Source organism: Panulirus ornatus, chromosome 14 (genome assembly GCF_036320965.1).
Source record: "Panulirus ornatus isolate Po-2019 chromosome 14, ASM3632096v1, whole genome shotgun sequence".
NCBI lineage: Eukaryota > Metazoa > Arthropoda > Malacostraca > Decapoda > Palinuridae > Panulirus > Panulirus ornatus.
This window is the reverse complement of record NC_092237.1, coordinates 13,472,301-13,484,800: the sequence shown is the minus strand read 5'-3', so window position 1 is coordinate 13,484,800 and position 12,500 is coordinate 13,472,301. Positions and strand designations below refer to the sequence as shown.

At 44.7% G+C, this 12,500-nt stretch overlaps 1 protein-coding gene across 12 annotated transcripts in view; it reads left to right on the top strand.

Annotated features, from left to right (window-relative positions):
* Positions 1-12,500, top strand: part of LOC139753326 (uncharacterized) — a 769,854-nt gene that overhangs the window by 514,424 nt on the left and 242,930 nt on the right. For all 12 annotated transcript variants that reach the window (XM_071669662.1, XM_071669661.1, XM_071669660.1 and 9 more), the window contains 2 exons: positions 6,594-6,719; positions 8,078-8,280. In XM_071669662.1, the coding sequence (XP_071525763.1) occupies positions 6,594-6,719; positions 8,078-8,280 (329 nt within the window). The remainder of the gene's footprint in view (positions 1-6,593; positions 6,720-8,077; positions 8,281-12,500) is intronic.

Sequence of the window (12,500 nt, the reverse complement as noted above, 5' to 3'; positions counted from 1 at the left end):
TGTTCAGTATTTTTACAACGGTGGTTCTTTAGAAAACATGTTATCCCTGATTTGTGAGTGTGTGTGTGTGTGTGTGTGTGTGTGCAATTACCTTCTTTTACCGAACGGGAGAGAGAGAGAGAGAGAGAGAGAGAGAGATTTCTACACACAGGTGGTGCCCCATCTCCTGAAGTTTCTCTTCTAAAACTTTTAAGAGACTTTTGTCTACGGTGTCCGCATTCATAATTTATTCATTCACTTTACGCCATTCGTCCACAACTCTTGTGCTTACAGAAGTACTTCTTTACAACTCTTGTGCTTACAGAAGTACTTCTTCTCATGTTGTCTAACAAGTTTCTCGCTTAATTTCGTACAGTGGTTTCTGGTTGTTCTATCCTTGTAAACTTTTAAAAAAGAAAAACTTGTTCGTCACTGACTCCGTGAAACTGGTTTGAGAAACCTACACATTGTGCTCAGGTCACCCCTTACTCATTTTTCTCCTCCGCCGTGGGGAAAGTTCAAAGCCTGTTAATAGCCTTTAACCTGTAATTCATCTTTCTCAATTCCGTTACTGTCTTTGCCGCCCTTCGTTAAATCCTCACCATCAGTTCTCTACCGCTTGTCAACATTGTATTTGTTATAAGCGGCAACAAGTAAATATTGTTTGTTTTGTTTCATACTATTCACCATTTCCCGCATTAGCGAGGTAGCGTTAAGAACAGAGGACTGGGCCTTTGAGGGAATATCCTCACCTGGCCCCCGTTTTTGTTCCTTCTTTTGGAAAATTAAAAGATAAAAGAGAGGGGAGGGTTTCCAGCCACCCGCTCCCTCCCCTTTTAGTCGCCTTCTACGACACGCAGGGAATACATGGGAAGTATTCTTTCTCCCCTATCCCCAGGGATATACGAATACAATAAAAAAAAGAAACAACCCTTGAACGTCCTTCTGTGGATGATCAGGATCCACAATACGGAAAAAAGAAGAAAGAACAGAAAACGAGATCCGGTCTCTACTTGTGTCCTGTATTTTACCCAAGGTAATTAGATGGTTGATCCAATTACATTATATTTACCTTGCAGTGCAGAGGAGGGTGGTTGAACCTTCCCCGAACTGTCTTGGTTGGGTTATGTTTTGTGTACTTGATATTACATCGACCATTGACCCTTGAGCATGATAGTGAGGCTCTCCTGTGAGCATGATAGTGAAGCTCTCCCTTGAGCATGATAGTGAGGCTCTTCCTTGAGCATGATAGTGAGGCTCTCCCTTGAACATGATAGTGAGGCTCTCCCTTGAGCATGATAGAGGCTATCCTGTGAGCATGATAGTGAGGCTCTTCCTTGAGCATGATAGTGAGGCTTTCCCAAGAGCATGATAGTGAGGCTCTTCCTTGAGCATGATATTGAGGCTCTTCCTTGAACATGATAGTGAGGCTCTTCCTTGGGCATGAATGATAGTGAGGCTCTTCCTTGAGCATGATAGTGAGGCTCTTCCTTGAACATGATAGTGAGGCTCTTCCTTGAGCATGAATGATAGTGAGGCTCTTCCTTGAGCATGAATGATAGTGAGGCTCTCCCTTGAGCATGATAGTGAGGCTCTTCCTTGAACATGATAGTGAGGCTCTTCCTTGAGCATGAATGATAGTGAGGCTCTTCCTTGAACATGATAGTGAGGCTCTTCCTTGAGCATGAATGATAGTGAGGCTCTTCCTTGAGCATGAATGATAGTGAGGCTCTCCCTTGAGCATGATAGTGAGTTCCCCCTTGAGCATGAATGATAGTGAGGCTCTCCCTTGAGCATGATAGTGAGGTTCCCCCTTGAGCATGAATGATAGTGAGGCTATCCCTTGAGCATGATAGTGAGGTTCCCCCTTGAGCATTAATGATAGTGAAGCTCTTGAACATGATAGAGGCTCTTCCTTGAGCATGAATGATAGTGAGGCTCTTCCTTGAGCATGACAGTGAGGTTTCTCTTTGAGCATGAATGATAGTGAGGCTCTCCCTTGAGCATGATATTGAGGCTCTTCCTTGAACATGATAGTGAGGCTCTTCCTTGAACATGATAGTGAGGCTCTTCCTTGAGCATGAATGATAGTGAAGCTCTTCCTTGAACATGATAGTAAGGCTCTTCCTTGAACATGAATGATAGTGAGGCTCTTCCTTGAGCATGATAGTGAGGCTTTCCCTTGAGCATGATAGTGAGGTTCTCCCTTGAGCATGAATGATAGTGAAGCTCTTCCTTGAACATGATAGTGAAGCTCTTCCTTGAACATGATAGTGAGGCTCTTCCTTGAACATGATAGTGAGGCTTTCCCTTGAGCATGATAGTGAGGTTCTCCCTTGAGCATGAATGATAGTGAGGCTATCCCAAGAGCATGAATGATAGTGAAACACCTCCCTTAAGCATGATAGTGACACTATCCCCCTCAAGCATGATAGTGTGACCCTGAAGGTTGGATGAGGATATAGGTCAGGCCATCATGCTTAACGACCGTTCCATCGTATGGTCAAAGGGGTCGAAAGGCCCTTCTGAATACGACTGGTTGGGTAACCTCGTCTCTGGGGGGGGGGGAGGTCATGATGGATCGTGGAAGCTCATGTGATAACCATCGGTCGAAGACCCGATGACGACCACCTTCACATGTTCAAGGTGGTGATTCCAAGACCATACACGCTAACCACTGCGTGTATTGACCATTACACGCTAACCACTGCGTGTATTGACCATTACACGCTAACCACTGCGTGTATTGACCATTACACGCTAACCACTGCGTGTATTGACCATTACACGCTAACCACTGCGTGTATTGACCATACACGCTAACCACTGCGTTTATTGACCATTACACGCTAACCACTGCGTGTATTGACCATTACACGCTAACCACTGCGTGTATTGACCATTACACGCTAACCACTGCGTGTATTGACCATTACACGCTAACCACTGCGTGTATTGGCCATACCCGCTAACCACTGCGTGTATTGACCATTACACGCTAACCACTGCGTGTATTGGCCATACCCGCTAACCACTGCGTGTATTGACCATTACACGCTAACCACTGCGTGTATTGACCATACACGCTAACCACTGCGTGTATTGACCATACACGCTAACCACTGCGTGTATTGACCATACCCGCTAACCACTGCGTGTATTGACCATACACGCTAACCACTGCGTGTATTGACCATACACGCTAACCACTGCGTGTATTGACCATACCCGCTAACCACTGCGTGTATTGACCATACACGCTAACCACTGCGTGTATTGACCATACACGCTAACCACTGCGTGTATTGACCATTACACGCTAACCACTGCGTGTATTGACCATACACGCTAACCACTGCGTGTATTGACCATACACGCTAACCACTGCGTGTATTGACCATTACACGCTAACCACTGCGTGTATTGACCATACACGCTAACCACTGCGTGTATTGACCATACACGCTAACCACTGCGTGTATTGGCCATACCCGCTAACCACTGCGTGTATTGACCATACACGCTAACCACTGCGTGTATTGACCATACACGCTAACCACTGCGTGTATTGACCATACCCGCTAACCACTGCGTGTATTGACCATACACGCTAACCACTGCGTGTATTGACCATACACGCTAACCACTGCGTGTATTGACCATTACACGCTAACCACTGCGTGTATTGACCATACCCGCTAACCACTGCGTATATTGACCGTACACGCTAACCACTGCGTGTATTGACCATACACGTTAACCACTGCGTGTATTGACCATACCTGCTAACCACTGCGTGTATTGACCATTACACGCTAACCACTGCGTGTATTGACCATACACGCTAACCACTGCGTATATTGACCATACACGTTAACCACTGCGTGTATTGACCATACACGTTAACCACTGCGTGTATTGACCATACCCGCTAACAACTGCGTGTATTGACCATACCTGCTAACCACTGCGTATATTGACCATACACGCTAACCACTGCATACGTAACCCATGTTGTACGAGAGAGAGCGAGAGAGAGAGAAAGCGAGAGAGAGAGAGAGAGAGAGAGAGAGAGAGAGAGAGAGAGAGAGAGAGAGAGAGAGAGAGAGAGAGAGAGAGCTCAGAACATCCTTCCCAGTGTGTAAGCTATTCAATGCGGCGCATTCGTTAGGTAATTACCCGATAATTGTTAATTGATGATACTTACTAATTACCCGTTAATTAGAGGGTGGTAAGTGTGTGTGTGTGTGTGTGTGTGTGTGTGACGAGTGGTTCGCGTGTGAACGACAGCACGAGCTGGGCCGCCGGCGTCGCGTGCAGCACGGCGGTGCCGTTGTTAAAGGCGAAGTTGTCTGGATGGTTCGTGGTAACTGGAGTGACACACACACACACACGCACACACACACGCACACACACACACGCACACACACTCACACACGCTCACACATACGTCGCTCTAGCAGGGGGTCGGTCGGTCTCTCTCTCTCTCTCTCTCTCTCTCTCTCTCTCTCTCTCTCTCTCTCTCTCTCTCTCTCTCTCTCTCTCTCTCCTTGTACCTTTGTGATTGCTGATTCATCGTACTCGATCGAGGTGTGTGTATGTGTGTGTGTGTGTGTGTGTGTGTGTGTGTGTGTGTGTGTGTGGGTGGGGGGGGGGGAGGTGTCCACTCGCCACCCCATGCCCTTAAAGGAGGTTGAATGGTCGCACTTAAAGAGGTTTCGATGAGACGTACGTGAGGGATTAAGTTGTGGTGCTCAAAGCATTGTCATGACACTCTGTGGGTTAAGTCGTCGTACTCTTAAAAACACTGATATCGTACGCGAGGGTTTGTGTCGTCTTGTGAAAGGGGTTAAGTCGACATACCTCAGGGATTGCAACGTCGTACCTCAAGAGATTAAGTTATCGTACTCCAAAGGTTAATAAAGTCGTTTCGCCACTCAAACGCGCTACAAGGAAATGGCAAAATAAGATCATTGTAACGATGTTATACATTTCTTTGTAACGTGGTTGTCACACGTTTCACAGTAACAGGTCCCAACACATGTGCCACTGCCCAGAAATCGTATGATCCATGACTGCTCAAATATCACATGATATCCGTAATTACTAAATGGGGAACGATCTTTAGTTAAACGAATTTAACGTGTCGTTGTTATATAGCCAGAGACAATTTTACGTAGAGAGCACTTTGATATCAAGGAGGTTAATCGCCTCTCTTGCATTATCTCTGATCAGTATACCACATCAGGACGATCATTTGGCAATGTACCAACTGTCTTAAGTATCAGTGTTAGTATATATATATATATATATATATATATATATATATATATATATATATATATATATATATATATATATATATATATATCTTTCTTTCGAACTATTCGCCATTTTCCGCATTAGCAAGGTAGCGTTAAGAACAGAGGACTGGGCCTCTGAGGGAATATCCTCACCTGGCCCCCTTCTCTGTTCCTTCTTTTGGAAAATTAAAAAAAGAAGAACAAGAGGGGAGGATTTCCAGCCCCCCGCTCCCTCCCCTTTTAGTCGCCTTCTACGACACGCAGGTAATACGTGGGAAGTATTCTTTCTCCCCTATCCCCAGGATAATATATATATATATATATATATATATATATATATATATATATATATATATATATATATATATATATATATATATATATATCACAGTTTTCATTGTTATTGTTTGGGTATATATATCCCTAGGGTCATGGGAAGAGGTAAAGAATCATACCTTCTTATATCTCTTGCATGTCGTACAGGGCGACGAAGAAGGTGGGAAAAAGTGGAAATGGAGCAAGGATCTGGAAATATGCCCCTCCTATATCATCACCTTTTTAAAGGGCAGGAACAGAAGATGAAGCCTAGTGAGGATTTGTCCTCGAAAGGTTCAGTCACCCGTGCATGACGCTGCGTTGATAAGGCTAGAAAAGAAAATAGGGACTCGAGAAATACTGTTATGTTCAATTGGTGATCCTGAAGGGCTATTTTCTTTTTTTTTCTCGTCATAGCTTCAGTTTTCCCTGTTGAAATACGAGGTCGGATCCATTTTCTGAAAGGTGGAGTACCGCCCCCACCTGCACCTTCCTAGCCACAAACAGAGGTATAGGATGAAAGGCACTGCTGTAGAACCAGTGGCAGATGCATTCGTAAGTGTGAAGTGCTATTTGCTCGTTGAGGGCGGCACTGTACCTTTGGCCTAGTTTTCCCAAGTCAGAATACGAAGCTGTTGTATCTATGTCCTTTTTTTTCTTAATGTCCCAGATGCAGCTGCTCTACCTCCCCTTCTTACCGTCCCAGGCGTGTGTTCGTCAATAGATGCAGCTGCTGTACCCGTCCCTTTTTTTACAGTCCCAGGTGTCCCTGTCAAAGGAAACAGCTGTTTCACCCCCCTTTTTTTTTTTTGACCACCACAGGTGTTCCTGTCCACAAGTGCAGCTGTACAGTGCGTCACAGTCGTCGCTCCCAAGACGCAATGCCTCCAATTTGCCTTACATTATTCTGCGCGCCAGAGACGCCCTTGAATACACAGAGTGACGTACAACTTCGCACTAACAGGCGCTCTATCTCTCTCTTCCCCCTCTCTACAGTTACGACGCGCGCATGGCGGTCTTCGCGAGCGAGAGGCACCACTTGAAGGATCTGAGCCTCAAGGGCCGTGTCATCTTCACCCCGTCTCCAGGGGAACCTATCCCGCACACCCTGACCCTCAGCAGGTAGGCTTTGGTACACCCACTGACGCCCGCAAAGGCTCAACGAGGGTGGTTAGGTCGTCACGCTCTCCTCACCCTTACTTGCAACGCTGTCGGCGGGCTCTCTCTCTCTCTCTCTCTCTCTCTCTCTCTCTCTCTCTCTCTCTCTCTCTCTCTCTCTCTCTCTCTCTCTCTCTCTCTCTCTCTCTCTCTCTCTCTCTCTCTCTCTCTCTCTCTCTCTCTCTCTCTCTCACACACCTTTTTCCTTTCGTAAGATCTCTTTTTCTTTTACCACACTCTTACATTAACCTCATGGGGAAACTTGAGGGCCATCTCTGCTTCTTATTCTTCCACACCGGATTATTTTTTTTTTTGTGTGTATTTTTTTTCAGCTTTAACGTAAAGTCAGCTTAAGACATGACCGCTTGGCGGATTTAAACTTATCCCGACACATTTTAAGAAATTAGCTTAAGAGGTCTTGGGTGAGAGATGTGAAGGGTTTTGCACCCAGCCTCATTGTATCAGAGTGCTGTATCTTATCAGAGTGCTGTATCTTTATCAGTGTGCTGTATCTTATCAGTGTGCTGTATCTTTATCAGAGTGCTGTACCTTATCAGTGTGCTGTATCTTATCAGTGTGCTGTATCTTTATCAGTGTGCTGTACCTTATCAGAGTGCTGTATCTTTATCAGAGTGCTGTATTTCATTAGTTTACTTTCTGGTGCTCGTAATTTTTCTTATGCTGTTATGCTTGCCAGACGTGTAGAGATGGGGCCTTTAGTGATTTGTTTTCCCCATAAATGATCTTAAATGGCCTAGACAGAGCACCAAATTCCCTCATAAGTAACTTAACACACTTATTGATGACATTCAATGGCTCATATACGTCATTCAGTTTCTGTACTTATAGGTTCCTAAGTCGCAATGTTTTCCTTTTTTTTTTTTGTGAATGAGATTACTTGCAGTCAGGACCTGTTGTGTGTTAATCCCCCCCTTGGCATGCAGCAGGCTGATGCTTCCTGTGGTTTCTGTGCGGCGACCGGCCACACGAGCATTGACCGTTGTAATACCACCTCCTATTGAGAAGCTTTGATTTATTTCACTTCTTTTGCTTTCCATTCAGTCGGGACGCCCATTACTGGGGTATGCTTTACCCTATCCACCGTCACGTGTTCTTTCATCACTAGCACTTGTTCTTTCACGGCCATCACTAGCTTCATCACCACCAGCACTTATTCCTTCATCCCTAGCATCTGTTCCTTCATCTCCAGCAGTTGTTCCTTCACCATCAGCACTACTTCCCTCACTACCACCAAGTGGTTCCTTCACACCGCCCCTTCTGTCACTCATCCTTGTCTCTCTCTCTCTCTCTCGTTCGAGCAGATTGACCCCGAACGATGGCGGACGCTACACTTGCCGTGTGGACTTCATGAAGGCACAGTCCACGACTCGGGCCGCCAGGCTTCGAGTCGTGGCCCCGGTGGACTCTCTCATCATCACGGACTCCGACAATCACCCGGTGCCCCCGGTCCTCTCGCCCATACCGGAGGGGGGTACACTGAACATCACCTGTACGGCGCGTGGAGGTGAGTCACACTGTAGTACCATTTAGGCGAAGGAGACTTCGATGTCCTTTATTAAGCATACTTCGAAGGTAGACCCGTCTCCTGTGAGGTTTAACGGATATGTATGAGTTAAGTACATACACGTACATACACAGATTCACACATTCCCCATACGTCCGGACGTTGCATTTCAAACTCTTTCCGACCTTGATAATCTGAATGTAAAACATGTTCTCTTCATCAGTTATGTGCGTAGGGGGAAAAAAAACATTCTCTGTACAGATGTTGAAATGATTTATCAAGCAGTTGAGGAGCGTAGCATTAGAAAAAAGAGATTAAAAAAAAGAAAAGTTGTTAGTTCGACGTAGTAAAGTGAATGATACAAGAGATTCGCGCGTCAGTACAGCCTTATGTTTCAGGAAAGAGAATAACAAAAGAGGTAAACTGAAATACATGACTCAACCACTTCAGCCTTCAGTAAAAGCTCACACGTTTTACAAAAGAGAATATCTGGGGAAATCCATTTAAAAGGTAGAAGAATGGGGAGCATCAAGGACTCTTGGGAATGGTAGGTACTGAAACGGAATAGTGAAACAGCTCAGGTACGAGGGCTTTGCCCATCAAGATTCGAAGCAGTGAAACGCAAAACCATCTCTGCACCCCCCTCTACCCCCCGTCAGACACAGCGGAGCACAGAACGGTCAAAGACCATAACAGAATATCAGAGCGGAAACGTTTGCACACCAGAATTGCTGTCATCAAAACAGACATGTGATCCGGCACAAAAATAGTCCTCTGGGATAACAGTGGAACACGGAAAACTGTGAGAGGGGAAAAAATGCTCGCTGGTAGTACGGTCAGAGTGGGGATTAGATTTTTATTAACTCAGTCGCCCCGATAACCCAACGTTGCTGTTTTGTGTGTGTGTGTGTGTGTGTCAGACCCGGCCAACATTTCGGGCAACCCCCCCCCCCCCCCCCCCAGCTCCTAACGGAGACAATATCCGGGCCAACTTGTAGATAGGAGGCCTCAAGACGTATAAATACCTTCAGCTGCTGTGACCGTCCGGATATGTAGCCCCGGGGAGAGTGGATATACGTTGCACAACCCAGGCTGTAAATAAGTGTGTGGGTGTGTGTGTGTGTGTGTGTGGGTGGGTGGGGTGTTGGGGAATAAGACGATGCATGGATAGGGTTGGGAATCTTCCACAGCCCTTCTGCAGGTGGTCATCTTTTATTTGCGCATGTTTGAGCGTCGGTGTCACTCGTATTTTGAAGATGGTTTTTTGTAGCAAGGTATTGCGTCTAGAGTGCCAGATGAAATGGCGTCGAACCACTTACATTGTTTAGGCTTCTGAAATTATTTGGTTGCACTGATGCACTGAAATATGTTTAGTTTCTGTGTGTGTGTGTATATATATATATATATATATATATATATATATATATATATATATATATATATATATATATTTTATGATCAGGAACGTCCCACATTGAAAAAGAAAACACGAAGTAGAAGACCCGGTATATTTCAGTCCAGAGTCTAGGACCCTTTTCCTCCGAGTGAACAGACAGACACAAGGGTTAAAGTTAGGTTACATAACCGGCCACGAGTCTTGAAGGACAAGTTACGGACCCCAACCCTTGCCTTAAGGTACCTGACACATGATCCACACACTGCCCTGAGGAGAGGCATTTCTGACAACCGTCTCATACGCTTTCTCCAAATCCATTTAATGCCACATTCAAATCCCACTATTTCTCTACAGAAATTTTCAAGATAAGTCTTAGAAGCAAACACCTGATCTGCACATCCTTTTCCGCTCATGATTCTCGCATGTTACCACCCTCTTATCACACTCTCCCCTACAAATTACCAGCTACCTTCATCGCACTTATACCTCCGTACTTCCAACCATCACTTCCAGCTTGAGCTATACTTACACTGAAAATTCTGAATAACCAGTCAGATCAACAGCACAGTCACCACTCCATCCGCTTTGCCGCATTGCATCTCACGTAGGGCTTTCACTACCTCTTTCGTTTTCACCAAACCACTTTCCATGGCTTTCTCGCTTCGCATACCTCCACGTCCAAAACACCCAACACCTGCCATCCGATCGTCGAACACATTCAACAGTTCTCCAAAATACTCGCTTCTCCTCTTCATCTCGTATCTGTCCCTTCGCTTATGCTCTTTTCTCCCTGTCCTTGTAAAGGTGATCGGGACTCTATTACCCAGTGTGCCGATTCCTTATACCTTCCAGTGTTTTGACGTTACGCTCACGCGTATTCCCCGTTTCGAAGTATTAGTTTGATATGAATTGTATTCCAGGTAAAAAGGTTCATTTATTAAACAGTTGTCTCTGTTTCTCGGAAGTAATAAACTATGATGTATATGTATACAGATATATATACACGACCAGTGTTGCGGTGCGTGCCCATTTGAAACGGCTGACGTCACGATATAAATCTAAATTGACGATGTAAATCTAAATTGGACATGATGATATGTCCAGCGAGACAGATGACCGACATGGCTACGAAGTAATGTAATAATCAGTTATTACGGAGAGACTCGGGTGAATTATTTTTCGCATGGTCGTGAGCAGTCTGAGGCTAAGGCTGATTGGAATCCCCCAAGGCTTGTAGCTTATCCCCTCATTAGTCTCTGGAGTAGCCTTATTACTAGCCTTTTTCAATTAGCCTCTTGATTAGCCCTATTACCATTCTTCCTCATTTTGATTCAATATGCTTCATTACTACTGTGTTTTTTTTTTATTAGGTTCTTAATTAGCTTTATTATCAGTCTTCGTCATTTTGACCCCAGTGTCTTTACTACCAGTCGCCTCCTTGTTATCTGGCTGTTGATCAGCCTCATTAATAGCCTCCTTATTTGGTTGGTTACTCAAGGTTCCTCACTCTTGGTCTCATACAGACCCCATCACCCTCCTCATAAACTCGTTTGCTTTCACAGTCATCGTTGTTCCCTTCGTTAGCAAGTCGTCTTGTTAGGTTCGTCCACCGGGCTCATAACTAGTCCATGTTAGGGCTTTTAACTGACCTCATCACGAATCTGATTAACCTCATTTTTGAGCCTCATTACTAGTCCTGTTTAGAGATCTCTAGCCTCATTACCATTCTCGCAAGACTTTATTTTTCAAGGCCTTCTCATTAACGCTATATATATATATATATATATATATATATATATATATATATATATATATATATATATATATATATATATATATAAACCATTTTTATCGACCAATCCCTAGGGTTGGATGAATAACTAGGTTGACTGTGGACCGCCTGCCGCAACTAGGATTCGAACCCGTGCACTCAACCCAGGGCTTGCCCATGAATGCGTCAAGGACGGGAACGCTAACCGCTACACCACGGAGATCCACTACAGGTCTCCATATCAGACTCTTCCGTTAGCCTCACCGTGTCTCGTATGACGTTACTGAACTTACTACTAGCCTCATCAATTCCCTCACAAGTCTCGAATGCTCGTCTCATTAAGCTCTTTACAAGCCTGACGACTACTGATCATGAGTGAACGACTGTTTGATTACTTTCTCGGCTCGTTAGGCGCTACCTATTATCCTCATTACTAATCTCATTAGACCTCACTTGCCTCATTGCCAGTCTAGACCTCACTTGCCTCATTGCCAGTCTAGACCTCACTTGCCTCATTGCCAGTCTAGACCTCACTTGCCTCATTGCCAGTCTAGACCTCACTTGCCTCATTGCCAATCTCTTCATTGGATTAACCTATCCGCATGAGGTTCTTCCCTAGCTTCATCACTAGCCTCATTAGGCTCCTCATTAACCTCATTTCTAGTTCCCTGGCGAGACTTCATGAGCATAATTACTACTTTGATGCCTTATTCATTAGTCTTACAAGACACAAGTCGCCTCATTAATAATTTCAAAGGGATTTTTTTCCCCTTGCCTCATTAGTAGTCTCATTTTTAACTCCATTACTAGCTCTTTTTTTTTTTTTACTAGTTTTCCAAACCTCTTCCCTTATAATCATTACTAGTCTCTGTGTTATTCTTTACCCAAACCTCATTGGACTCTTTACTAACCTCATTACTTGTGTCCTCATTCTCCTCTTCACCTTCCTCATCATAAGTGTCCTCATTCTAATCTCCACCATCCTCATTACTAGTGTCCTCATTCAACTCTTCCCCTGCTTCATTCATTACAAGTGCCTTCATTCAGCTCTTC